This window comes from Lissotriton vulgaris, chromosome 6 (genome assembly GCF_964263255.1).
Source record: "Lissotriton vulgaris chromosome 6, aLisVul1.2, whole genome shotgun sequence".
NCBI lineage: Eukaryota > Metazoa > Chordata > Amphibia > Caudata > Salamandridae > Lissotriton > Lissotriton vulgaris.
Window position 1 is genome coordinate 89,013,700 of NC_141694.1, and position 27,782 is coordinate 89,041,481.

Genomic DNA, 27,782 nt, shown 5'->3' on the forward strand with positions numbered 1-27,782 from the left:
AGAGTTTCCATTTTTTGATTGACAGGCTTTAAGAACTTCAGGGCAGATCTATTTTTCCCCTACATGTTAGATCTGAGTGATGGGGTAAAGAAGGTGCTAAGAATCCCGGGTCCTGAATACCTTTCCAAAGTATTGGCTGCATATGCTGTTTCTTTGCTAGTTAATTACCTATCCATCTTACAGTAGTGGGACAGCTTGCAGCACGGGATATAAATCATCATCCGTTGCATGAATTATGTAAACAAATGTAACAATTATTGTACTTGACTTCACTATAATAACTGATTGTTTTCTTAGACGAAGAATACATTTTCAAGTTCCATAGTCAGTACAAAAATAACCATAATAAAACATTTTGCTACAAACCTCACATGTGATCTTACGCTTACAATCATATAACACTCACTGATTAAAACCAGACAGCTGTCCCCAAATAACATATTCCATACTACAGTCATGTTCTTAGTCTAGTGAATGAATGAATGAATGTAACATTTGTAAAGCATTCTGCACCAGAACATGGCAACCTGGCACAGAAAAACAAAAAAGTGATAGCAAACGGTCGACATAGCGAAGTGGGTTTAAATGGAAGAGAATATGTGAGAATTTAGGTAAGTCGAGAAAAAAAAGTTATGATTTGCTGGCTGGGCAGCAAGAAGGGACGGCAATCTAAGCAGCAACAACAGAAGAAGGTCAGGCAACCAGAGTGTGATCGTTTCAATCTTGGTTAGTCAAAGGAGATGATTATTCATAGACTGAACAGCAAATTCAGAATTATAGAGAGTAAAAAGTCTCTATAGATTGGAGCATGGCTGTGAACAGCATTGCGGCAGCGACACAATGATTTGAAGAGGAGTTTGTGAACAGGCTGCCAATGAAAAGCTTTCTTGTGAGGAGTAATGCGGGGACGGTGTCTTAGGCCATGTATCAGCCTAGCTGCTAGGTCTTGGATGCAATCGAGCCTAGATATGGCGTGCTTAGGAAGTTGCTTCAATGCCACCCTAGGTTCACAATGTCAGCAGCAGCAGTCATGTGTACTGTGACTAACCAATGAATCTATATGATCAGACATAACGCCATCCTCTCCAGTACAATACAACAAATTCCAGGCAGCAGAGATCAGTGGCGGCCGGCATAACTCGCGGGTGGCAAGGTAGGCGTAGGGTGGGGCGTCACACGGGGGGAGGGTCGCACATGTTCAGAATAAAAAAAAAAAAAAAAAGTACCTTGATGCAGGGTTTCGCATCTTCTCTGCTCCCATGTCTTCTCAGCTCCTGCTCTCTGGCCTCCGGATCCGACAGGTACGGAATAAGGCAGCCAGGCTCCCTCCTGCAACTCCGGCAGCCGAGGCAGCGGTAGGGGGGCGGGAACGGGGTCAAAGACACAGAGAGCGAGGCAGCGGTAGGGGGGCGGGAACGGGAGCCCAGGCAGCGGTAGGGGGGCGGGAACAGAGCGGGGAGACACGGAGAGCGAGGCAGCGGTAGGGGGGGGGGCGGGAACGGGGTCAGAGACACAGAGAGCGAGGCAGCGGTAGGGGGGCGGGAACGGGAGCCGAGGCAGAGGTAGTGGGGCGGGAACGGGGTCGGGAAGACACGGAGAGCGGGAGAGGGGGTGGGAACCGGCAAAAAAAAAAGCAAGCACTCACCTGGACTTCTTCCGGGTGCCTTCAATGGCGGACCAGATTCGGGGGCGTTCTCGGCTTTTGGCTGACGTAGCGTGACGTCGCCAAAAGCCAAAAATTCTCGGGAACGCCCCCGAATCTGGTCCGAGATTGATGGACGGAGCCCTCTCCCAATGGCTAGCCTCCATTTATGGAGCTAGCCAATGGGAGGAGGGGGCGTAGACCCGATCCCACACACAACTCATAAGGTTTTTTGGCGCATGCGTGCTTCGTACGCATCGCCAGTCAAAACCTAAAAAGTATATTTTGATACCTGTTGGTTCTAAAAATAAAACTATATCTTTTGATATAAAAACAATTGGCCTGGAGTTCAGTCCTTGAGTGTGTGAAACCTTTTGCTGACTGTGTATGTACAACAAATGCTTTACACTGTATTCTGGTACTGCCTTACTGCTCGACCAAGCTACCACTTTAGAGAGTAAGGTCAGACCTGACTTTAACCTCTGTAATACCTCTGGGGTTTGTGGCCTCTATACACATTGTACCTTACTTTGGTCCAGTATATATAGAGCCACTTTCTCACACAAGACAGAAATACCTCAAACATATTCAAACAGGTTCGAGGCATGTGGGCTGCTGAATTCATATCTGTGCATAGATCGCCGCCTAGTGTTGGGGCCGGATGATTGCACATTGTTGTCCTGGAAGAGTCTTCGAAGTATCACAAGATAGGTGGCTCCTCCCCTGGACTACAGTGCGCATGGGCATCGACACCACCCCCAGATTGTTTTTTTCCACCATTGGGTTCGGATGCATATTTGTTCACTCAAAGTTCGGAATCGATATCAAACTTTCTTTTGGCCAAAAGGCCTTTAGTTTACCGTCCGTATTGTCTTGCGATCGGTGCCCAGTTCTGTTCCAGCTCAGTTCCCGAGCCGGACATCCAGGAGAGCCGTGTGGCTTTTCGGCACTGAAGGCCCGGTCGACGCCAGAGGCCTTATCGACGGACCATCATGGAACAGAGCCCGTTCAAGAGATGTCCCGTGTGTAACTCGAAATATCCTCACATCGATGTCCACCCGGTGTGCAACAAGTGCCTGTCTCCGGATCACGATGAAGCCAGCTGTATGGCTTGTTCCCGTTTCCGATCCAAGAAGACGATTCGAGTTCGGCGCGCTGCACGCAAGGAAGCCCAGCAGACGGCACCTGACCCGGTGAACATCTTCGATGCCGGGGATGATGATGATGAAGCTGAGCGGGAGGTTCGAGAGAACCTGTCGGATCCCGCATCGGAGATCGACTCCAGCTACGACGCTGATATTGAGATGATCGATGCGGAAGACGTCGACGAGGTAGGAGACAACGATGGGGCCTTTGGGGCCATGGAAGATAGTTCAAGAGAGGAGCCAGGCCCACAAACTGATACTGGGGCCAAGACACTTTATAAGGCTCAGATCGAGGGATCGCCACATGGCCTTACCCAAGATCTTCCACTGGGTTCTACAGCCCCGCCTTCGGGCCTGGCTTGAGATTTCTAAAGAGCCGCAAGTAGCAAAACCGAAACCGAAAGAGAAAGCTTTGGTGTCTACGCAACCCAAAGCACTAGAGGCGAAATCGAAACTGAAAGTGCGTATTGCTTTGGTCGGCTCAAAGTCCTTGGAACTATCGGCACCGAAGAAGCATAAAGGTGTTAACGACCCAATGAGGCCGCTAAAGGGCGTCGAGCCGAAGACTGGCACGCCGAAAGCACCGGTCAAGGACGTCGACCCGAAAAAATCGGCGCCGAAGACCGTCGACACCGACAAAGGACTCGGTGCTCGGAAGGTTCCCGAGCCTGCGCGTCGGCCGGACAAGGCTAAAAGTGGTACGACCCTCAAGTCCACGCCTGGCGGTGCCTCGAAGGATTCAGTCGAGTCGACGCAGCCGTCCGCCTCCTTCTCGAAGCAGTTGGCGGACTCGTTGAAGCTCATTAAGGACAAGGCTTCGGCTGTTGGACCAAAGGATACTCCACCTCCAAAACCTGCAGATAAACCTCAAAAGACGTCGGCGCCCATCCACTTCACGCTGCCGCCGAAAGTGGTGCCAAAGGCCTTCGTCCCTAAGATGGCCGTCGAAGCGCCCAAAAAGGTGTCCACGGGGCCGAAGCCCACAACTGTGGTACCGGCAGCAAAGCATCGACAACCCTCGCTTGAAGAGCAGCAGGAACAGTTCATCGATGCCGATACAGGCAGACTTTCTATTTATAAATGAAAGATTGCCCCGGAAAAGCCTATCGAGTCGTATAGAATTCCATTGAAAAAGAAGGATTCTTATACAGCACCTGTTCTTGTGGAACAGATATCTCCATGTGGCCAAGATGTCTCGCCCACTTATTCAGATGTGGAAACAGGGGAAGGTGACAATGAGGAGTACAACTATCCTGTGGACACTGATCCTGAAGATAATAATGAACCCTGGGCAGATGCTGCTGACCCAGGGGATCCACACACTGCCCTAGACACTCATGTGTATACAGTGAAAACATCGCCTACTGAGGATTCAGCTGCGTTTAATGCGCTTATTGAAAGGGCAGCCAAGAATCATGATGTCCAGCTCCATGCTGACCCTATTGAAGTTGATTTTCTGTTCGACACCTTTTCCACCTCAAAGAGGACTGTCAAGACTCTGCCTATGCTGAAGGGTGTCTTGAAACATGCTGGGGAGATATTTAAGGAGCCTACAAGGGCCAGGGTGATGAACCCCAGGATTGAAAAAATGTACAAACCAGCGCCTGGGGACCCTACCTACATTAAGGGACAGTTGCCGTTGGACTCTCTGGTTGTTTCTAATGCCCGGAAGAGGGCTAACTCTCAAACAACGGGTGATGCTCCTTCCCCCGATAAAGAATCTAAGGTGCTAGAGGCATCGGGGAAAAGGGTGGCAGCTCAAGCGGACAATATCTGGCGCATTTCAAACACTCAGGCACTCTTAGCCAGGTATGACAGGGCCCATTACGACACGCTGGAGACCCTGTTGCAGCACCTGCCAGATGAATATAAAGAGGCGGCTGAGATGCTCATACAGGAAGGGAAGCTCATCTCAAATGCTTCTATCAAATGTGCACTGGACGCAGCAGACACCGCAGCCAGAGCCGTTAACACTAGTGTCATGTTGAGGCGACATGCTTGGCTCAGAATCTCCGGGTTCAAGCCAGAGATACAGACCACCATTCTAAATCAGCCAGTAAACCCTGATCATTTATTTGGCCCAGAGGTGGACACCACCTTGGAAAAAATCAAGAAGGACACTGAGACTGCAAAGTCTATGGGGGCTCTCCAGTCGCAGCAGTTCAGGGGTGGTTCTTTTCGTCGCTCAGGCAATAGAGGTGTTTCCAGAGGCCAGCTGTCCCAGCAAACACAGTACAATAAAGGTGGCGCGCAAACCACATACACCAAACAAAGTAGAGGTGGCTATTGTGGGAACAGCGCCAAGGGCAGAGGTCGTGGAAACAACAGCTCCAGGTCCTCCGCCACTAACGAACAGTGATGCCTTGTCACTGCCCCCCGACCATACAACACCGGTCGGGGGGAGACTCCAGCAGTTCCTGCCAGTCTAGAAGTCCATCACCACAGACAGGTTGGTCACAAAGCTTATCCAGTACGGTTATTGTCTGGAGTTAACATCAACTCCACCCAACATACCGCCAAGACACCGTCCTATGTCCACAGAGCATTTGCACTTATTGCAGCAGGAGGTACTCATCATGCTGCAAAAAGGAGCAATCGAGCTCGTGCCTGTGGAAGAAAGAGGCACAGGAGTTTACTCACTGTACTTCTTGATCCCAAAAAAGGACGGGTCCCTCAGACCCATACTGGACCTCAGACGCCTCAATCAGTACATTCTGTCAGAACACTTTCACATCCTAACACTGCAGCAGGTTCTGCCGTTGCTCAGTCGGGGAGATTTCCTCGCAACATTAGATCTGAAGGATGCATACTTTCATATTCCGTTACACCCGTCACACAGAAAATACCTCAGATTCACCATTCACAATCAGCATTACCAATTCAAGGTCCTCCCTTTTGGAGTAACGACAGCACCAAGGGTGTTTACAAAGTGCCTGGCGACCGTGGCCGCACACCTACGGAGACAAAACATTCACGTCTACCCTTATCTGGACGACTGGCTTATCCAGGCAAAGTCGGCCCAGCAGTGTGACGCCCACATGTCCCACACCATTCACCTTCTTCACGATCTGGGTTTCTCACTGAGTTACCCGAAGTCTCACCTTCAACCCGCCCACATACGGCAGTATCTGGGCCCAACAATAGACACTCTGGCAGCCAAAGCACAGCCCAATTCAGTGAGGATCAGCAGCATTCAATCGCTGATACAGAAATTCAGACCTCAACACTCGCTTCAGGCACGAGTGTTCATGCAGTTGATAGGCATGATGGCCTGCTGCATCTTCATAGTCCCGCACGCAAGACTACATATGCGTCGGCTTCAGGAGTGCTTAGCACATCAGTGGAATCAGGCTCACGGACAGTTGAAAGACCTAGTGTTGGTAACCGGTCGTGCATACAACTCTCTGCATTGGTGGAATCCACAAAACCTTTGCAAGGGACGACCGTTCCAGGAGCCTGCGCCACAGATTATACTGACAACGGACGCATCTCTCCAGTGTTGGGGAGCTCATGTACTCCACTACACAGTGCAGGGGCTATGGACAACGCAGCAAAAGAAGATGCACATCAACCTTCTAGAGCTGATGGCTATCTTAATGGCTATGAAGGCATTCAAAGTACATCTGTGCAACAAGGTTGTGTTGATCCGGACGGACAACATGACGGCCATGTACTACATTCAGAAACAGGGAGGAACACACTCTCCACAGTTGTCTCATCTGGCTCAGAGCATGTGGAAGTGGGCCATTCAGAGGAACATCTTCCTCATGGCAGAACACCTCGCAGGCAAGGACAATCCGATGGCAGACCTACTCAGCAGGTACAGCCACCAAATGCACGAGTGGGAGATACATCCATCAGTACTCCAACCGTACTTCCAGCAGTGGGGTCATCCAGAGATAGACCTGTTCGCCACAAGGGAAAACGCAAAATGCCAAAGCTTCGCCGCCAGGTTCCCACATCCGTAGTCACAGGGCAATGCGATATGGATGAACTGGTCAGGCAGATTTGCGTACGCTTTCCCCCCAGTGCCTCTGATACCGCTGGTGGCACGCAAGCTGAAGCAACACTCGATGACACTCATCCTGGTTGCTCCAACGTGGGCACGCCAGCCATGGTACACCACGCTAGTAGAACTATTCGTGGTACCGCATCAAAGGCTGCACCTCACACCCAGGCTTTTGACGCAGAGCCATGGCGACATTCAGCACCCAGATCCACAACTGCTCAACCTGGCGAACTGGTTCCTGAGGTCTTAGAATTTGGCTACCTCAATTTGCCTCCAGACTGTATGGATATCATAAGGGAGGGAAGAAAGCCCACCACCAGAGCATGCTATGCGGCGAAATGGAAGCGGTTTGTCATTTATTGTACGGACCACAACATCGACCCGCTAGACGCGTCTACTCAAGACATCATTTGTTATCTGCTACATCTATACAAATGCAATCTGGCCTATGCTTCCATTCGTATACATGTATCCGCAATAGCAGCTTATCTCCAAAACTGGCAGCATCTCTCACTTTTCAGAGTGCCTGCCATCAAATCTTTTCTGGAAGGACTCAAACGAGTCATTCCTCCCCGGACCCCGCCGGCTCCTGAATGGAACCTGAATGTGGTCCTCACCAGACTGATGGGTCCACCTTTTGAGCCTCTACATTCCTGCGAGATTCAATTCTTGACGTGGAAAGTTGCTTTCCTGTTAGCGATTACGTCGCTGCGACGCGTTCGTGAACTCCAGGCACTAACTATCCAAGAGCCATTCATACAAATTCACTCCAACAGGGTGGTGCTTCGCACTAACCCTAAATTTCTTCCTAAGGTAGTTTCACAGTTCCATATCAATCAGACTATTGAACTGCCTGTGTTCTTCCAAATTCCTGAGTCAGTGGCGGAGAGAATGCTCCACACACTAGACGTCAAGAGAGCTTTGATGTACTACATTGATAGGACCAAAGATTTTAGAAAAACGAAACAACTGTTGGATGCCTTTTCGCCACAAAACAAAGGCAACCCCATTTCCAAAGCAGGTATAGCCAGGTAGATCGTTAAGTGCATTCAGATCTGCTATGAAAAAGCCAAGCGCACTTTAACGGTCCCCCCACAGGCCCACTCCACCCGAAAGTTGGGGGCCTCCTTGGCTTCCCTTGGAAATATTCCTTTAGAGGACATATGTAGAGCAGCCTCATGGTCTACCACACACACATTTACTAAACACTTTTGTGTAGATGTGCACTCCAAACAGCAGGCAGCTGTAGGGCAGGCTGTTCTAAAAACACTTTTTCAAACTGCTGCAGCTGGCACAGGCGGCCGCTGCTAATGGAGGGACTGCTATGTATTCTATGCACAGATATGAATTCAGCAGCCCACATGCCTCTAACCGAATATGCTACTTACCAGTATACATCTGTTCTTGGCATGTAGGGCTGCTGACATTCATGTCGCCCGCCCTCCTCCCCGGCGCCTGTAGCGGCTGCAGCACTCATAATTACTCTTAGCATGGTCATCACTCACGGTGTTACACTCCATCTTTGCCGCAATGGCTAAAAACAATCTGGGGATGGAGTCGATGCCCATGCGCACTGTAGTCCAGGGGAGGAGCCACCTATCTTGTGATACTTCGAAGACTCTTCCAGGACAACAATGTGCGATCATCCGGACCCAACACTAGGCGGCGATCTATGCACAGATATGAATGTCAGCAGCCCTGCATGCCAAGAACAGATGCATACTGGTTAGTAGCATATTCACTATTCACACCCTGCAAGATCTAGAGTTCTCTATAAAACATAAGAAGTCATCCAGAAATCCAGAAAGAGAAAAGACTTTCCTAGGCGCAAAACTAAACTCAAGAAAGGTGCGGGCGTACCAGATGCAAAAAGAGAATATAGGCAATAAAGCAAGAAACATCCCTCTGCCACAATGGTCAGTCTCTGACATTGAGGAGGGTCATGAAACTTATGGGCCTGATACGAATCATGCATACCACTCTTTCCTCATGCCTGCCTACACATGCGCCCATTTCAAGAATGGCTGACCAACAACTGGTCTCAAGCCACAATGAGCTGGAAGTATCTGGTGGTTGTTACGCACAGCCTGCAAGCATAATGCAATGGTGGCCATCCAACAACATAGCACAAGGCAGACCTTTCAGGACCCCAGCTCCTTCTGTGACAGTCACTAAAGATGCAACTGCAATATTGTCCAGAAAGGTTTGGAAAATGTAGGTAGGAGAGTAATGGCGTAATAGGGAGAGTTTGGTTTAGTAGGGAAAGTTTGGTTTAGTAGGGAGTGAAGAAATTTGGCAGGAAGAATGCAAGAACAGAAGTACAAGAAAGGACTTGGTTATATGTGGCTTAATATAAAAAAGGAAGAAAGTGGGAGTAGCGGGACAGTTTACAGCAAGGGAGCCTTCACTACGTGGTATGAAAGAGGTTTGGCAGTAGGGAAGTCATTTTAGGAGAATGACTGCATGTTAAGTTGGGGCATCGCATGGTAACATTTGATATCTTCCAAAAATTACTTGGAGCTTTTTTGTGCTATTTTATTTATTTATTTATTTATTTATTTATTTATTTATTTATTGGGCTTCTAAAGCGCGACAGCTACCCAAAAGGGGTTGGCGCTGAAAGATACTAAACCAATGAGCAGATCATAAAACTCAGAGGAGAGGCAGGAACAAGTTACTGATTAAAAAGCCATGTTTTTATGGCTCTGCGGAAGTGGATGTAACGAGATTCCAGGTGTAAATTCAGAGGGAGAGAATTCCAAAGCTTGGGGCCCAACAGGGAGAACAATATTCCCCCAATCCTAGCTCGGCGCACTTTGGGCACACAGAAAAGGCCTTGCGATGAAGATCTCAGGCATCGAGCCGGCGTGTAGGTGTGCACGAGGGCTTGTAAGTATCTGGGGGCATTGCCCCATTTGATTCTGTGCATAAGGCTCAGTGTCTTAAATTTGACTCTGTTTTCAATTCGTAGCCAATGGAGTGCCTTAAGATGACCGGACATGCGTTCCCTTCTGTGACACTTGTACAGTAGTCTTGCAGCGGCATTCTGCACAAGTTGAAGGCGTCTCATGACTGCCTGTGATGACCCCAAGTAGAGGACATTTCCGTAGTCTAAACGGGAGGTGATTAGAGCGTTGACCACAGACCGTCAGGCAACATCCAGATGATTTTCCTGAGCCACCTCAGAATGGTGAAACCGGTAGATGTTAAGTTAGTGACTTGGGGCTCCATGGATAGGCCATTATCGATGATAATGCCCAGATTGCGTACTTGGTGCTACGGAGTGGGTAAGGAACCCATTTCAGAGGGCCAGTGTCTTGGGTTCCAGAGATTCTGATTTGAACCCAGTATTAAAACCTCCGTTTTACTACCATTCAGTTTGAGCAGTATGTCACTCATCCAAGTTGCAATTTTCCTAAGGCCTAACTGCAGGAGAGAGGAGTCGTCCTGTTCTCCGTTAGAGAGTGAAAGAACAATCTGCGAATCATCCGCATAGGTGAACATGTTTAGACCTGCCGCTTCGGCTATATGGGCGAGAGGGGTTACGTATAGGTTGAAAAGCAAAGGACTCAACACCGAGCCCTGAGGGACTCCATAGGGGGATGTCCATCCAGAATGGAGGTGAGCACAACAGCAGAATAGTTTACTGTGCCAGACCTAACCAAATGGTATGCAAGTGGGACAGCAACATATTCACACTATAAAAACCCATCAGGCATAAGTCTGACAACAACCAAGTAGTGTAAGAGTGCCTAAATTCATTAAGCATGCAATACAAGAATACAGAGGGCAATTCACATTGTGAAGCCCGCCTTGTTATGATTTGACGTCAACATCCGAGAAAGTTGCAATGAGAGTTTCTGCCGCACAGTGTGAGCAAAACAAAGTAGTCAAAATTAAAACTTGCCCCAGATATGCGAGTACAACAGCAGAACAGAACTTTCAGTGCAAGGCCTACCTAGGTAAGCCCATATAGTAGAAGTCGGCAGAGCATGGGCCACACAGCTAATAGGAGCGTGCTACATTAAAGCACAACTTCTATGTAATGCTCACCTGAATCCCACCTGAGTGCAGGAAAAGTACACCTTAGCAAAGAAATACCATGTAGATGTCATGAAAGCATAGAAACATAACATTTGGCTCTGTAATATCCAACAAGATGTGATGTGACCCTAAAGTGGGAAATCTGTTTGAGGCATGTGTGCTCTAGATACAGATGCTTTGCATACTCCTGCCATCTAGTGTTGTGGCCAGATGTTTGTAAGTTGTTTTTATTCGAAGAATTCTTTACAGTCACAGATTCTGCGTATCGAATCGGTCAACAAATTCTACATCTATGATTGAAAACCTCATGGGTGACGTCAGGCCTAGCTTCGTCGGGCCAGTGTTCTGCATATTGAATGGACTACTTCTAGTTCTGTCCTTGGTACCACACCAAAGATCCTCACACCGACCTACATCAAGTTTGCAACTTGCACCTCTTTCTGGAGCACAAAGAAGAGGACTGTGACGCTTGTAAATCGTTTCGATCCAAGAAGACTCTACGCGATCGTCTTGCTCGATGACGAGAAATGCAACATCAAAGCATTCAACACTCTCCGGATAGCTTCTCCGTTTCAGACTCCGATCTTGAGCTCGACCTTGATTCTGAGATGTGCCTCTGGGACAATGTGCCATGAGTACCGAAGACCTCTTGCCCCCTAAAACCTCTTTCAAAACGCATAAGGCCAGCACCGAGACAATATTTCTGACGCTCCGCCTACCGGCTTGGCACTGAAACAAATCGTCAAGGTTTCAGACTGGAGACCTAGTCAGACGAAATCACCTTCGGATCTGAACCATCAGTCTCGAATGACGCATCTAGTTCGGAGCCGAAACCCTCTGCTCCGAAAGAATTACATGGTTCAGAACCAAAACCCCCGCTCTGAAATAAAAACACACTTTAGAGGCGAAACCTTCCACTCCCAAGGACAAATCGATTTTGATGCCGAAATCTAAGGACGGCCTCCCTGAGCCACCAGAACCAATTTTAGACGTTCTTGAGGCCAAATTGGATCCTAAACAGATTTTTTTTTTGTAATCCTGTTCCAGGATATTTTCTGCTAAAACGCAGGCAAAATGCAAAATTCCTTTGAATATCATTTCGCTTCCTACTTGGTATGCCTTCTGTATTTTCCAATAAGAACACCAGACTGTGTCTTATTATATTGCCTTATTTCTCTTGTCAGGGACAACATCATTGCCTAACTCCTGGTCCACACTCACAATTGCGATCTGCTCACATTGTTCTTCTGCTGTCTTCCATAAAAGGCCAGTCTGTCAAAGTGCATAATTTGTGTTAAAGTGAGCAGTTTAGAGAGGTACCGCACAGGGATAATCTTTAAACCCCCTTTAGCCTGTCCTATTCAAAAAGAGGATCTTAAGCCGGAACTCAGTCTGGAGGGTGTATTACACAGCATATCATTAAATACTCATGCTGTGCTTCTTTACATGAAACTAGAGGTGGATCCAACTCAACCTATGAAGACTGAAGATATTTTGGCTTCTGTCAGAGTTTAAAGTATATTCGAGTAAACCCATCTAGTTTTTTGTTACACCCTGACTAATGGCCATAATGCTGTCATACCAAATATGCCAAAGCAGTGGGAAGTGGTTACATTCAAGTAGTTTGAGGTCTGTATATGCTGGAGAAGACCTACTTTTGGGGAATGTGGTTGAATTGCTTACAGCCCTGTATGGGTTGGAAGCTATTTAGTGGCAACTGTTATGGGCCAAGTAGCTGTGTCTAAGATGATAATGCTGTGAATATTATTTTGTGGACATTCACATTGTTTGCCCTCGAACTTTCTTCGTGGAGATATCCTTGGTAGTTGACTTGGTATGTGCGATGACCGGCAGAGGGTAGCAATGGATGAATTACAGCTCTCTCTAATGGAGGGTGGCCTGGTGTCACCTGACTTTGAATTGTATTCTTTAGCAGCACATATTCAGCGGGCTTTCACATGGATGTAAATGGCTGTGAGATAAAGACTGATGAAAATAGGTATTTAGAGCTAGACATATAACCTTTTGCTGAATGTGGGGCTTATCTGAGTTGGGCTCGGTGCAACACGTTCCCCAAGCTAGCACTTGCATTGTGACCCCTCTGAAAATGGTGGAGGGTTACAAATCTCTAGCCTGTACATCTAGTATCCCCATCTGGTTTCTGTCTACATTTGAAAAGATTGCCCATGTGATTAAGAAGAAGACCTGCACGGACGCAGTAGTTACAACCCAAGTTGGAGATTTTACGATTTAGATAACTTTAAAAAAAAAAAAAAAAGATCTTGCATACCTTTGACAGCCATAGGTACAGTTAGATAGCCCTCTGAGTCAAATCATGATATATGGCGTCTCGGACATTAAATCTGCTTGGAAAGGGTAATGTGGGGTAATGAAACTCAATGTGTCAAAGGTGCTCTAGTTTCATTTGACTCTAAGCTGTGGCAAGGGAGCGGTGACTTGCTTGCACCGGTCATTAAGAGAGTATGGGGTCATTGTAACTAAATTGACTCTAATGGTGAGGACTGTACTAGACAAGTTCACTTGACAGCATAAATATGACCAAAAGCATGTTTTAATTTATCCAGTTTTATTTCTCCAAAGTTTGTGATTGTGAGTTGGATCACAGCCCCAGGTACAGATCATGCTGCACTTATTTTGACCATTTCATATGGTGCTTCCTAATACTTTACCCATACCAGTCTTGGATAGTGGGCAGTGTATCGACTCTTAGTAAGAGGACGGATTTAGTCCAGCCTAGGGAATACCTGTTAGGCCTTGTGGCAAGACCAAATAAGAAACATCAGGTTTGTAAATCTGCTGAGGTGGCTTTTTTATTAACTTTATAAATACATAAATAAATAAACAAAAAGCAAAAAGTGCAATGGATTGGACATCAACATGGATTTCTTTTGTGCCTGTCCGGATGGCAGATATATGTAAGTGAGCAAGATGGAGAGTACTAAGGACCAAAATAGCTCACTCAGGAGAAATTGGACTTTCTCATCCTCTTAGAGCGAGCTAGGAATTGAGACAACCTGCAACTGTAGATTGCTGCTCCATCGTGGGTTTCTGAACTGGTGGTGGAATGTGGCCCTCAAAACACGTTCATTATCTTTTGGGATATACCCTAGGCCCTATGCATTCCTCCTTACTGTGGTTTGAGTATTTTTCTTTGGAAATTGCACCTAATGGTGTACGCTCAGTAGGATCTTTTGGAGAGGTTGATGGCAGCTGGAGGGAGGCTGACTGCCGTAATTTCCTTGGTGTTCCCTAAATGTCAAGTTACCAGATAACACACCTATTGTGATTCTTGATATATTTAGTTCTAATTGGGACCTAGTGATCTGTTAATAAATTGAAAAATATTTTGTGCTTTCCTTTCGATGTCGTTGGTAAGAATGTATCCACTATGCTGTTGTATTGATCCTGGATTTATGGAAAATGAATTAAACGTATTGTTTCGAACATAATACACCTGGGAAGACATAGGAATCTAAAATGTCTAATGAATGGTTTTGAACAGAGTGGCAAAGTAATATATAGAGTGTGAATATGCTTGGAAAAGATAAAATACGGTAGAAATACAATTATTCTAATAACACTGAACAAATCAATAGTGAGTTGAGAAACCTTTTATGAAAAGTATAAATAAGGTACAAATATGAAAAATAAACTAAAAAGTGTTGAGCACAGTGATACACCGAGACCAGGGTGAGTAGGAAAACGGTTCTGTTTAAATCACTTTATTTCAGCCTCCAGGGCCATAAAAGAACAAACCCAACTGAGATTCTGGCGCCCTTATTATTACACTGTTGCCATGATTTCACACACTTGGAAGATTTTCCGTTTCCAGGGATGCAGAGAGCTTTTGCTGATCCTGATGTGGTTTACTCTTGCTGATCGGAGAGGTAATTGGGTCCCCCATTCACGCCTAAGAGATCTTCTTTAGTTTATAATACATCCTCTGCATAATATTATACCTTATATTTGTACCATTGTTTACTGTTTAGCATGTTTTGCCTGTTTTTCTCCTTTTCTCAATTACTCTGTTTATTTCATGTTGTCCTCTCTACCAATTTATTGTAAAGCGCTCTGATATCCTTCGGGATCTTGTTCGCGCTATATAAAACTTTATAAATGAATAAATAAATATAAGAATAAAGCAGATAAAAACATGCATAAAGGTTTTTACAGGAAAATGGGAATAAAAAAAACTGAATGCAGTGTATAAAACAAGGTTCAGATGAGCATAAGTGCTGAATCATAAATCATGCTAACGCCCATTGGCTGCCTTGGCAATATATATGGCTGGCTACCAGAGATGAAAATACATAGCTCCCTACCAGGCATTTACAAAAGGGTACAGCAAGGTGAAGCCTGGTTGGGAGTCCCGGCAGACTAAAGTAGCGGGAAGAGGAAGGGCCTTCTTATGGAGCATCCACATGGAACCCAGAAATGTGGAAACCAAAATGGCTATTACTGGAGGACAGTCTGCCCTGAGAATGCGAAGGGCGACCAAGTGTTTGGGTACACCAAGTAGCCTGCATATAAGAGGTAACCAAGTGTGACTAGTGGGGGGGGCATAATTTGGGCACATTAGCGAGATATGAAGGAAACTCTTCTGAAGAGTTGCAAATTCGACACATGGTATCACCGCCTCCAACCGAACCTGAAGTGAACACTCGAAACTGGAAACACATCTTCCTATTCAATGGGACTAATACTAGATCCCAAAATGACTCAAAACAACAGGTGGGCTTAAAGACAATGAAATAAATGGTGAATTAAAAGCAAACTGCTCTGCAACATTCCTCAGCCACAAATGCTGACAAATGTTGCATTTTCACAAGAGTCTTATATGGGAAATTGGTGGAATCTGGGTGATTCCACAAGTCCTGCATCCTGAGTGAGTACAAAGCTAACTTGATTTGCGATAGCTAGGGAACCTTGCTAAATTGATCAGCCTTCATGACATCCTTAAGACGTTCAACATAGTGAACAACTTTGGGGATAGTCTCCAGTACAATTTTACCCGATACCCCTGTTACTCCCAGGGCCATTAACAGTGGGTACAATGAAATACTAGGAGGAAGAGAAGCGATATGTTTGAGAAATGTATTCGGAATTCTAGTCCGCTCCTCCTGTTTGGAAAAGCCACACATTTCTCCCCCATAAGAGGCAGAGCCCAGTGCTTTAGCCTCGTACATCATAAGGAAAGGTGAAATGGGTTTAGTATGGGACGAGGAGAATTCCATAAGTAGCGCACCAGATGCCTGTTTTAGTTTAATGGTTGCCTTGTTGATATGAAGATGCTTGGACATAACCTCCATGAATGTGATCCCAAGATATGCAACAGAATCAACCTTCTGAAGGGGGAAAGCCCCCCCCCCCCCCCCCCCCCCCCCCCCCCCCGAAGAAGCGACCCTTAAAAGATTTGTGTTGATTTAAGGACATCACATTGATTTTAGTAGTGTTGATCTCCAAGACTCGTGAAGTGAAAAACTCGTTGAAATAAGTCAAGAGTGTTTGGAGCTTGCTTTGGGGTCTTTGAGATCAACTGAGACCAGGGTGAGTAGGAAATAAAAACGACTCTTTGCTAATATTTGAGCATTGTGTGCAGGTGTGTTTACTAAATTGGGGGGGGGGGGGGTAGTGTCATAGGTGACCATAGGCCCGAGGCCTGCTTTTGTTAGGGCTAGCTCCATTATGCCAGATTTAGGCTACTGCTGCACTCAAGATGAATTAGTTGCAGAAAAAAATGTCACCTGGACATCAATCCATACCTTGGTCTAACGCTTTTACCTGGACTCAATTGTATCATGTCACTGTTGTCTGAGGCCAACGTTAAAACTTTGTTTTGTACGTTGTGAAAAATCTAAACACCCTCACCTTAAAATGTAATTTATGAAAATATTGTGCAAGCTTCAGTATTCCTCTATGACATGAAAAACAGTTGGCAGGTTTGGGCTGTTTACATAAATACTTTTTCACAATGTTACTTGGTATGTGTTTATGAAGAGTTATACTTTATATTTAAACATAGTTCTCCCTTTTATATTTTCAGGAGAAAGTTAAATACACCAGCCTGCTTCCGATTTTATTTGGAGAGTCTGCCATGAACTACATCCTCTCTGCTGCAAAGTTAGTAATCTTAAAAAGTATTAAAAAAATAGAGTGTGGTCTTCTAGTCGCTCCCATTGATATCTGCTTGCCAGTTTTCTTATAACCCATGCATCTGCAGTAATGAAGGTTGATGAGGATCCCCCTGTGTATGCTAAAGAGACTGGCCGTTATTAAATCTTGGAAGAATAGTTACTGATTGATCATTTTTCTGTCATCTTACCAGCAAAACTGTGTCTTATGCATGCAGACTAATTACAAGCTGGTGCATGGTCACAAGGTTACAGTTCACTGTAATTCTTCGCTGTCATCCATTCCTTCGTACATCAAGCACACATTCTTATCAATGTGTAGCAGAAAGAGAAGATGGTGTCATACTGTTAATCCTGAAGCAAAATACAGTTGCAAATGTACTGCAAATGCCTATTGGGGAAAGGCTGTTTGTGGTAATGGAAAGTGATTTTACAGTGATTGATTCTCTTCCGTCCACTGTGCGGGATTGTAAATGTCCCACAGCACGCTATGTGCAGTAGGGTAAATTAGCAGAGACCAGAACAGGGAAAGAACATGGACTTGTAGTCTTTCGCAATCCACTAATTAGCGAGGCTGTCCAGGGAGCACATTTATGAACTGGCTGTACGTTTCCTGCTGCATTGCTTTACTTGTGTATGTATTATATACAAGCTTCACATGATCATTGATGCTTCTTACAATTATTTGCAAACTGAACAGTGAGCAATTGAGTTCATGAGGCAACAGGATTAGGCAATGTTGAAGCAGATGGTATGATGGATATGAGCACATATTTAGGCTTTGACCTGGTTGGGTCACACTTTGTTTAAAAGACACAAAGGGTGATGGGAGAAAAGCTTGCAATATGTCTAACCTCTGGCATTCACTCGTGGTAGCGTCCCAACCCATTGCATTTTCGCCCACCATGCTACTTCAGTTTAGACCCAGCCATTTGCAAATCAGCCTTGACCCTGCTCCTCACGGGAACAATCCAGCCCAAACTGCCAAGCCAGCTTCTCCCTGAACCGGAATACAAACAACCCAGGACTGGTTTTGCCCTAGTTGTGGTGACATCAGCCAGGTACAGCTTGGTTCCAGTGACTCAGTGAGAACGGGATTCACATCTGGGCATACCCTGTGCACTTAAGGTGTCAAATGCAAAAACTACAAGGTAATGGAGGGAATGCTTGAGTTAATCTCGGGCACTAGCATTCGCTCAGGGTAGCACTCCAACCCATCTTTCTTTTGCTCACCATGCTGCCTCAGTTTGGACCCAGCCATATGCAAATCCGGTTTGACTCTGTTCCTCATGGGAAAGGATGGTCTGAACTGCCAGGGCAAATCCTCCCTGAACCCGAACACAATCAACCATGGGTTACTCTGAGTGATTGCCAGTGGTTAAACAGATTTACAAGCATTCTTCCCTTCACCTTGTCTGTTTCATGAGGCATTATTTTCTAGTCTGGAGTTTGCCTTGGTATCGAAAGTAGTTAATGGTGTTGCATCAGGGTGCATCTGGAGTTATTTTCAGAATGACATTGATTATAAAGTGACTTTAACAGAGCATTGATTTATTTGCTGTCAGACATTTCTTGGAAAAAGGCGGATTTTTCTTTCACTTACATGCCTCACATGGCTTCAGGTGTGACCAATGATTGCCATTTTGAAGAGATTCCATGCTTTGAAGAGGAGCCACGCTAGAGTAAGTTAGACTGGGTAATGCAGTTAAAGTGCCTTGTATCGCTGGATAAGTGACTTCTAATGTGGCATATTTTACTTGGAAGGGCCCAACATGTAATAACTACTAAAAGTAGTTGTATTACTCTGGCTGTGAGAATTATCTGCTAAAAATTTTTTGTTTATTTTGATCTGTAACCTCTTGGAAATTTAGCTGAATCTTTTAGAATTTATATTAGAATTATAGCTACACTTACGGTTTACTATAGGTTATTTTGCCTCTGTGTCTGCACTGTAGTAACACTCACGTTTTTATTCAGAATGACTGCTGGAGAAGAGATGACTGAGAAGCACAAGAATATTCTGAAGAAGCTATGCCAAGTCTTGTGCTCCATTGGATTAATTCTCTGCAATATAATGGTATGGTTTTATGTAGTTATTTTAAGTTTTCTGGTTGTGATTTCATGTGACATTCAAGTGATTCTTCAGCAGAGATCATTAACCTCTCTTTCGTGGCATCTTTATAAATATTCATAAATAGTCAGTAGCTCCGTCTAGGTGCAAGTTGGGGGAGACTTTTAACATGGAATGAGACAGTTTAAATTTCAGCCATTTTTCCCAGAGTACTACAAGCTCAGCCTAGTCAAGACTGTAATAGGAACAAGGTTTGTTTTATTGTATTACCTTATTCATGGGGGTTTCTTGAGACACTGAAAAAATATAAAAAATAGCAAACTTTATTTTACTCCAGTATTGGAGCTTTCATAGATTCACATACCTGAATCATTCCCAGTCGTCGAGACGGCAGTCTCTAGTATATTAAAAAAATGCTTAGTAGTGTAGCAAACTGAAAAGAGGCCTAGGCCCCTTTCCAACCCATAACCTTTGTTATGTAAAAGAGACCAAACTTGTGCCTGAACCAATCAGAGCTCCTCACCCTCTAGAGCACTCCTGAGAGAACTTTTTGTGTTGCAGGGATTCTGCTCCTACACAGAACTGTGCACAGAGACTTAGGACCTTAGTGAATTAGAGTGTACCAAAACTCACCTTAGTACCCAACATCCCCTACCAGACTAGCATCAGTTTCACATTGGCTCTTCGTCCAATAGCAAAAATACCAATGATTAGATAACCCAGAACATTCGACTTAGGTTACCTCAGGCAATGTGGAAAACAAGAACACGCTTTCGTTATACTCTCAAACCAGTCCAAAACATGGAGTAAAAGGAGGCACAAGCAAGTTTGAAATATTTATTACGCCGTGTTCGCATGCGCAGCACCTTAGCTAATACAAGCAGACATATTATTAGAAACAAGATTGTCAGCATAGTTACTATTCCATAAAATACAAAGGAAGAAAGCATGTTATAATGCTAAATGGAAATAGGTTTAAAATATACTTATATTTCACCCTCCCTTGCTAGTAGGTTATTTTATAACTACAGAATGTCTCTTAGGCTTACATAGGCGGCCCCATACCTCTGGTATTAGCAGAAGTGGATCACATCAAATTCTGCACAAGCTCTCGGCATACAAATGTTCTCCAAGTGTGTGTAATCATGCCTACGCAGTGCATTATTAAACGCGCCAGTATCCGAGGTGGCCACAGCTGCATATCTGTTATGGCTAGAACGTGCGCTGATCTGTTAGAACAACAGCCACAGTGTTCACAATAACCTTGGTGGTCTCGGCTCACACTGTACAGACTAAGTTCAAAATAAGCTTTATTGAAAGTTTTGAAAAAGTCATATAAACAATTTAAATACACGAATGCATAAAATTGATACAAAAAAAATTAATGAAACACATGAGAACAAGAATCAAAAATGGATAAGAAAAAACAGTTCATATGAGATAAATACAAAAAAGATCAAAAGAAAAATACCAGCTAGGAGATAAAGAGTAATACATTACTATGAAATATAATACTAAACGACATAGCAATTTTTGAATATTATGAAAAAGAAAAGAAAAGACAATATAATAAAAGGAACTCAGGGAGGTTTAGCAACTTCTTGTTGAAAGGGAGATTTAGGCAGAGAACGAAGGGCACAAGAATCAAAAAATGAAGTAACCGGATCCCATAACTGCTTTCGTTTTGGGGCTAAAACAGGTGGATAAACATATGTTGTATCTAATCTATGATTATAGCACACAGCATACCACCAAGCCTGATAAGAGAGTTTAGTAGAGTCCTTCCAAGCTTTGGTAATTTGCTGAAAAGCTACTGCAAGAAGTAAGTCAATTATTATTATTATTATTTTTATATCGAGATTATGAGGGTTCCAGATAGGTGAAATACTACCTAAAAAAATATGTGATATATGAAACGGATGTGTAGGTTTGGTCTCAAATTAATAAAATCTTCACACTGTACAGACTAAACTAGCGAAGCAGCTTAGAAATGTAGCAAAACAAGTTATTCTCATGTGAAGCGAAATACTCAGTGTTCTCTAAACAATAGCACAAGTGCGTGTCGTGTGCAAAGAAGCCCATGCTAACCTAACACTGTGTAAATGTACGGGTCATCCCCACGACACCCTCCCTTGATCGGAGCACGTGGAAGCAGTGGGGGCAAATCAGGAACGCAGAGTTCAAGTTCAAAAGCCAAAGTCAAGTTCAAATTTGCCACAACGGGAAAACTGGGGCAAACTCAGAATTAAATAATACACAAATGTAGTATAATCTTCTTGATCAATAAAAAAAAAACGAAGGGAATGTTAGAGAGAGGAAAAAAAATCCGCTGTTCATCACATGACGTCTGTTGTGGAAGAGAGAAAAAAAAAGTCTCACTCCCACAGCGTATGTAACTTTGTGCCAAGTAGTCATGCGCCGCTGCAAAAACATTCCAACGCCCCAAGACTCCATGCATCGCTGCAAAGGCCATAATCCCGCCTCCAGAACAAAGCAATTCATGAGCAAGTAAGGGGCTCATCAGTTGATCATAATCCGCGTTGGGAGACACGTATTGCAGAGACACAAATCCAGGACCCATTCGAAATCGCAGCTCAGGCAATGAAATACAGGCTGGATTCATGTAAAAAAGGAAAATCTAAACAATAATCCATAAGTCGCACTCAACATAGCCAGAGGCAGCGCTCCATAATAGCTAAGCATTCGGTTACGGAGCAACAACAGCCGGGGCAGATCGTCTTGTAACAGGATGTGCATCCATTTTGAAATAAACAAAATAATAGAAGCACTCCTGCCACCAGAGCGAGCATTAAGGGAAATCCACCAAACAGGCTGGAAAAAATGGAATGAAAAAATGCTGGGAACACACCAAATATAGTTTAAAAAAGTGACAAGGCCACCACTAACAACTTTAAAAAAGTGAGCCAGCCCCGTGGTCGAGGAAGCATTAAAGATAGTGTGAATTACCTCCCCAAAATGCAAGGGCAAATCCGTATTTAATAAAGCATGCACTTCTGTGCGGGTGTTTGCTACGTGATGGACAAATGTTTCACGAGCAGATGTAAGAGCAACCTCTTTCTGGGACATTAGAGCTCTTATTCGACTCATCTTGTTGAACTCTGCTTTCAAGGTCGGAATCGACTGCCAGATGGAAACATCCAGCTTCCCATGTGGAGGAGGAAACAAAACGTTTTTACAACAAACCACTCTTTCGGAAACCGAAACCACGGAAGGAATTCCTGCGAGCATCCCACAACAATCCTCATTATTTAAAAGTAAATAACTACCGTTTGCTAGTAATGGTAATGTTGGTGTGATAGCAGGTGTAGGTGTGCCTTTTAAAACACAGGCCAAATTAGGCTCGTTCAGATTACATGAGCCATGGATTTGGATATTCCTACACACTGAGTGATCAGGCGTTGTTGTGCAATCTTCACCATTTAAATAAACTTCTTTACCCTCCCTCAGTCATCTGTATGTAAATTGTAGTGACCAAGCTTCATGGAGATAAGCGCTGCCTAAAGGTTCATATCTGCCTATGGCATAATATTTCATGCAAGCTTCAAATTTGAAAAGGGAGTGTGATTAACCCATGTACAAGCCACACAGCAGAATTATACTCGGCTACAGAAAATGGTAAAGGTTCTAACTTTTCAATATGTAACATATAAAATGTTGCATCTTTCATCGACAAACTGTTGCTTTTCAGTTAAATTAAAAGGAGCAAACAAGGAGGACGTATTCATGTAGTCCTAAGGCACTCGACCAGCCTTTAACATTTGCAAAGTCCACGCAAACTGCATGATGGAACACAGTTGATTTTGTCCATGAAATAAAACAGACACATCTTCTTGCACAAAGTCAACAACAGATGAAACAATATTATCTAATGTATAAATGCGGGAAGAAAGCATGTTACAACTACAAGCACGTTTTCTAAATTAGCTTGATCAATAGCTCTTAATCGTGAAGCAGCCTCAACCTGCGACAGCTTCCAAACTTCATTGTAAACAGCATAAATCCATCATTTGGATCTGCCAGCTGCAGGACCTTTCACAAAGTCATTCAGATGAACGTTGTCTGTCAGTTTAGACAAATGCAGCTTAACTGATGCTAAAGTGGAGTGTTTGAGCCAACTCTGACATAATTTGCCTACTGAATAGGTCGTGACAGAATGGTCACTCTCAAACCGGGGATCCCCCCGAACTTGTGTGTAGCCACGGGCCAAACCCAGAAAACGATGTTGACAGGAATCGGCACTTTTGTGCCAAAGCAACCAAACCTCAGGATCCAAACTGGAAATGTTAAATGAAGAATTCAGCATCATGGTCTGTAATTCTCTCATGGAAATACTAGTATAATTATCCCAGTCGGGTTATATTTTCTAATTCAGGAAAAGAAGGTGCATTTAAATTTTTTGTAGTAGCCAATCCAAAGCAGGTGGTTTGTGAAATAGTCTAATTCAAAAACAAGATATGGTTCGGCATGAGACATGCACGATGCAAAGCCTCAGTGCCTTGCCAATTTTTAGAACCCCAAACAGATTTAAGATCAATGGTATCTTTCCACAGGTCATAGCCCTCAATAACCAAATGGCCAAGAGAGGACTTGGAATATAAAAATTTAGTGTGGGCAAGTCTAACTTTGGAAGAAGACTTTTCTGTCAACTTAAAATAAAACGCATAAGGATTTGACTGATGAAATCGGTAAAATATGGAAATCTCTTTAAAAGAGCACTGGAGCTGCCTTGAACGGGACAATGTTCCCATTGGGTATAACTAACTATATTCCTTCTCGTGGTGTTTTTGTGCAGGTAGTGATTTCCAAAGTGTTGGTAACAATACAAATCACCGTAGTTAGCAGAATCTAAATATAAATCCTCAGCATCAAAGGCAGCATAGTATTTCAAATCTGAAAACAAAGCCTCTACTGTCTGAACATCCCAATCATCAGAACGTATTTTTTGTTTAATTACATCCCCCATAGAAACTCTCAGTACATTTGGGACATTTATAACCTCCGTGAGACCATGGATCTGGAATTTACCAGCGTCCCATACAAACCCATCTAAAACTGGCCCAGCAGTAATATTCACAAAGGCCGAGTCTCTCTTTAATCTGTTGATGTGGGAAGAGGAGTGGGGTGCCAATGTTACATTAATTGGTCGAATAACTGTTGTTTTCTCAACATAGTGTCTATTCACAAGACGGAAAAAATACATCACAAATCCAATTGACAAATCCAATTGACATGAACACATTTTTTTTTAAAAGTACCAATCATGCGTAAGTCCAAGGGAGGATCAAAAAATGTTCCTTAAACCATGTAGCAAAAACTGACATTTTTGAAGGGGACTTCGATGTGGAAGAGTGAGTGTCAAATGAAAATCTGGACTCATTGGCCACACAGGTCTGTAAATCTGGCATCGATAAGTCAGTGGGGTAAGTGTATTCAGACCGCAGGTGTTATGCTAAGAAGAATCAGCCACTCTGTATAGTTTGACATTGTCAATGGAGATATACCTTTTTTCTTTACGACCTGGAAGTGGTGGTAAAATGGCTGTTCTTGTACCCTGCACGCCAATTACAGGAACTGGAGCTCGATACGAGGGGCCAAATTCTTTCTTGTTCTCCATCTTCTCTCTGACCAGTTCTCCAATTCAGAGTAGCCAGCCAACTACCGGAATCTGCAACGCAGCATCAGATGTGGAGGGCAAGTGTTTCTTTGCAAGACTGTCTCTCGTCTCTTGTAGATTCTGTAAAACATGACAATGTTCATCTACGTCAAAGGGGGCTGCAGCCACCGCCTGGTCTAGACCTTCAAGGTCTGGGACGAACATTTTGATACCAAAGAGCATTTCGTATGGGGTCCGCTCACCCAGAGACCTTCTAGGGAGATTATTAAGTGCTTCCTAAGTTGGGGTCATCCAGAGATAGACCTGTTCGCCACAAAGGAAAACCCCAAATGCCCAAACTTTGCCGCCAGGTTCCCACAATCGCAGTCGCAGGGCAATGCAATATGGATGAACTGGTCAGGCAAATTTGCGTACGCTTTTCCCCCAGCACCTCTAATACCGCTGGTGGCACACAAGCTGAAGCCGCACTCGATGACTCTCACCCTGGTTGCTCCGACGTGGGCTCGCCAACCATGGTACACCATGTTTCTGGAACTGTCCGTGGTACCGCATCAAAGGCTGCGCCTCACACCCAGGCTTTTGACGCAGAGCCATGGCGACATTCAGCATCCAGATCCGCAACAACTCAACCTGGCGATCTGGCTCCTGAGGTCTTAGAGTTTGGCTACCTTAACTTACCTCCTGACTGTATGGACATAATCAGGGAGGCAAGAAAGCCCACCACCAGAGCATGCTATGCCGCGAAATGGAAGCGGTTTGTCATTTATTGTGCAGACCACAACATTAACCCGCTGGATGCATCTATTCAGAACATCATTTGTTATCTCTTACATCTGTACAAATATAATCTGGCCTATGCTTCCATTCGTATACATCTATCCGCAATGGCTGCTTATCTCCAAAACAGACAGCACCTCTCACTTTTCAGGGTGCCTGCCATTAAAGCCTTTCTGGAAGGACTCAAACGAGTCATTCCTCCGCAGACGCCACCAGCTCCTGAGTGGAACCTAAATGTGGTCATCACCAGGCTGATGGGTCCCCCTTTCGAACCACTGCATTCCTGCGAGATTCAGTTCTTGACATGGAAAGTGGCTTTCCTTATAGCGATTACATCGCTACGACGAGTTAGTGAACTCCAGGCACTAACTATCCAAGAGCTATTTATTCAGATTCATTCCAACAGGGTGGTGCTTCGCACTAACCCTAAATTTCTTCATAAGGTAGTTTCTCAGTTCCATATCAACCAGACTATAGAACTACCTGTGTTCTTCCAAAATCCAGAGTCCCTTGCGGAGAGGATGCTCCACACACTTGACGTCAAGAGGGCCCTAATGTACTACATTGATAGGACCAAAGATTTTCGGAACACATTTACAAAACACTACTGTGTTGATGTGCACTCCAAACAGCAGGCAGCTGTAGGGCAGGCTGTACTTAAAACACTTTTCCAAACTGCTGCAGCTGGCACAGGCGGCCGCCGTTAATGGAGGGACTGCTATGTATTCTATGCACAGATATGAATTCAGCAGCCCACATGCCTCGAACCGAATATGCTACTTACCAGTATGCATCTGTTCTTGGCATGTAGGGCTGCTGACATTCATATCGCCCGCCCTCCTCCCCGGCGCCTGTAGCGGCTGCAGCATTCACACATAATTCTAGCATGGTCATCATTCACTTAGTTTCACTCCATCTTGGCCACAATGGCTAAAAACAATCTGAGGATGGAGTGGATGCCCATGCGCACTGTAGTCCAGGGGAGGAGCCACCTATCTTGTGATACTTCGAAGACTCTTCCAGGACAACAATGTGCGATCATCCGGACCCAACACTAGGCGGCAATCTATGCACAGATATGAATGTCAGCAGCCCTACATGCCAATGACAGATGCATACTGGTAAGTAGCATATTCGTTTTTAATAAAGGGTAAACACGCAGCGGATGTATAGATTGTAAACCCTTGGTAGATAAACTACTCGAATAAAATCTTGCCCCGGAGGCACACTATGCCCGGGTGTCTAAAGGTCATAGGTCAACATGTTTTGCGCCTGTATCTCCATAAGGGTCGTTGGCGCTTCTTCAGGACCAGAGCAATGAAGTGCACGTGAAAAAAATGTGTATAACTAGACCCTCTAAATAAAACTGGGCGGAGCAGGAACCTGTATACCTATGATATGGCTACAGCTGCATGATGAAAAAAACGCTCCTGATGGGAACCTAGGGAAAAGAACAAAGAATAGAGAAAAGCATCAGTAACAACTTGATTCCTCATTCTGCGCTACAACTGTATGCACATCAATTGTATATGGAGTGAGAAAAGAAAAGAAAACAGGCTCAAGAGGCATATGAGTATATTCAATGGGACCCTGGCACCGTGCAGTATTGCATACACACCGTGCCAATGAGTCATTATGTCTATGGTACCACTTGTAACCCTCTATATCTTTCACAAATGGAAATTATTCCCATAGAGTCTTAACAGTTGGTAAATGAGTTCATATATTGCTCCACTCTCATAGGTGCCATGAGGTAGTCGATTTTTGCAAAAATGCTCACCTCGCACTGTTACGAAGGAACCTCCGCTGGCGAGAGCAAGCACCGCCCGCACATTACCGGGCTGTAGAAACAAATGAAATTGATGACAAATTGAAGGAACTAATGTCAAGCAAAAACCACACTAAGCAGACCATTGCGATGTCCAAATCCCTCCAAAGATAATTTACTTACAATTTTACCGGGGTGCTATCGCATTCACACCTACCCCCTCCTTGCGTCTGCCAGGAGTAAAAGAGTGGCGGCAGGACGCGATATTAATTAACGAGGTCAGGTGTGGGCGTAGACCCTTTCCGGATTTCCTCACAAATTCTACTGGAGTGCGCATGCGGTAAAATAGGGATAGACAGCGCATGTGTAAAGGGAAAGGTTCCCCCCAGTGCATGCGCAAAGGCTCTATAGTTGACAGGATACTGGTGCAAGTAACCCTTGATTTTACTGCGATGTTAACATATCAGCCCACAAAGTGCAAATGGCAGCAAACCATTTCCAGAGTCACACATGCTGAAAGAATATAAAAAATAGCAAAC

The 27,782-nt window shown here is 44.6% G+C and overlaps 1 protein-coding gene across 1 annotated transcript in view; it reads left to right on the top strand.

Moving 5' to 3' along the window:
- Window positions 1-27,782, top strand: part of LOC147706847 (exportin-5-like) — a 2,027,127-nt gene that overhangs the window by 200,722 nt on the left and 1,798,623 nt on the right. Inside the window, exons 8-9 of the mRNA XM_086926003.1 lie at window positions 16,905-16,981; window positions 18,970-19,069. Coding sequence (XP_086782129.1) covers window positions 16,905-16,981; window positions 18,970-19,069 — 177 coding nt within the window. The remainder of the gene's footprint in view (window positions 1-16,904; window positions 16,982-18,969; window positions 19,070-27,782) is intronic.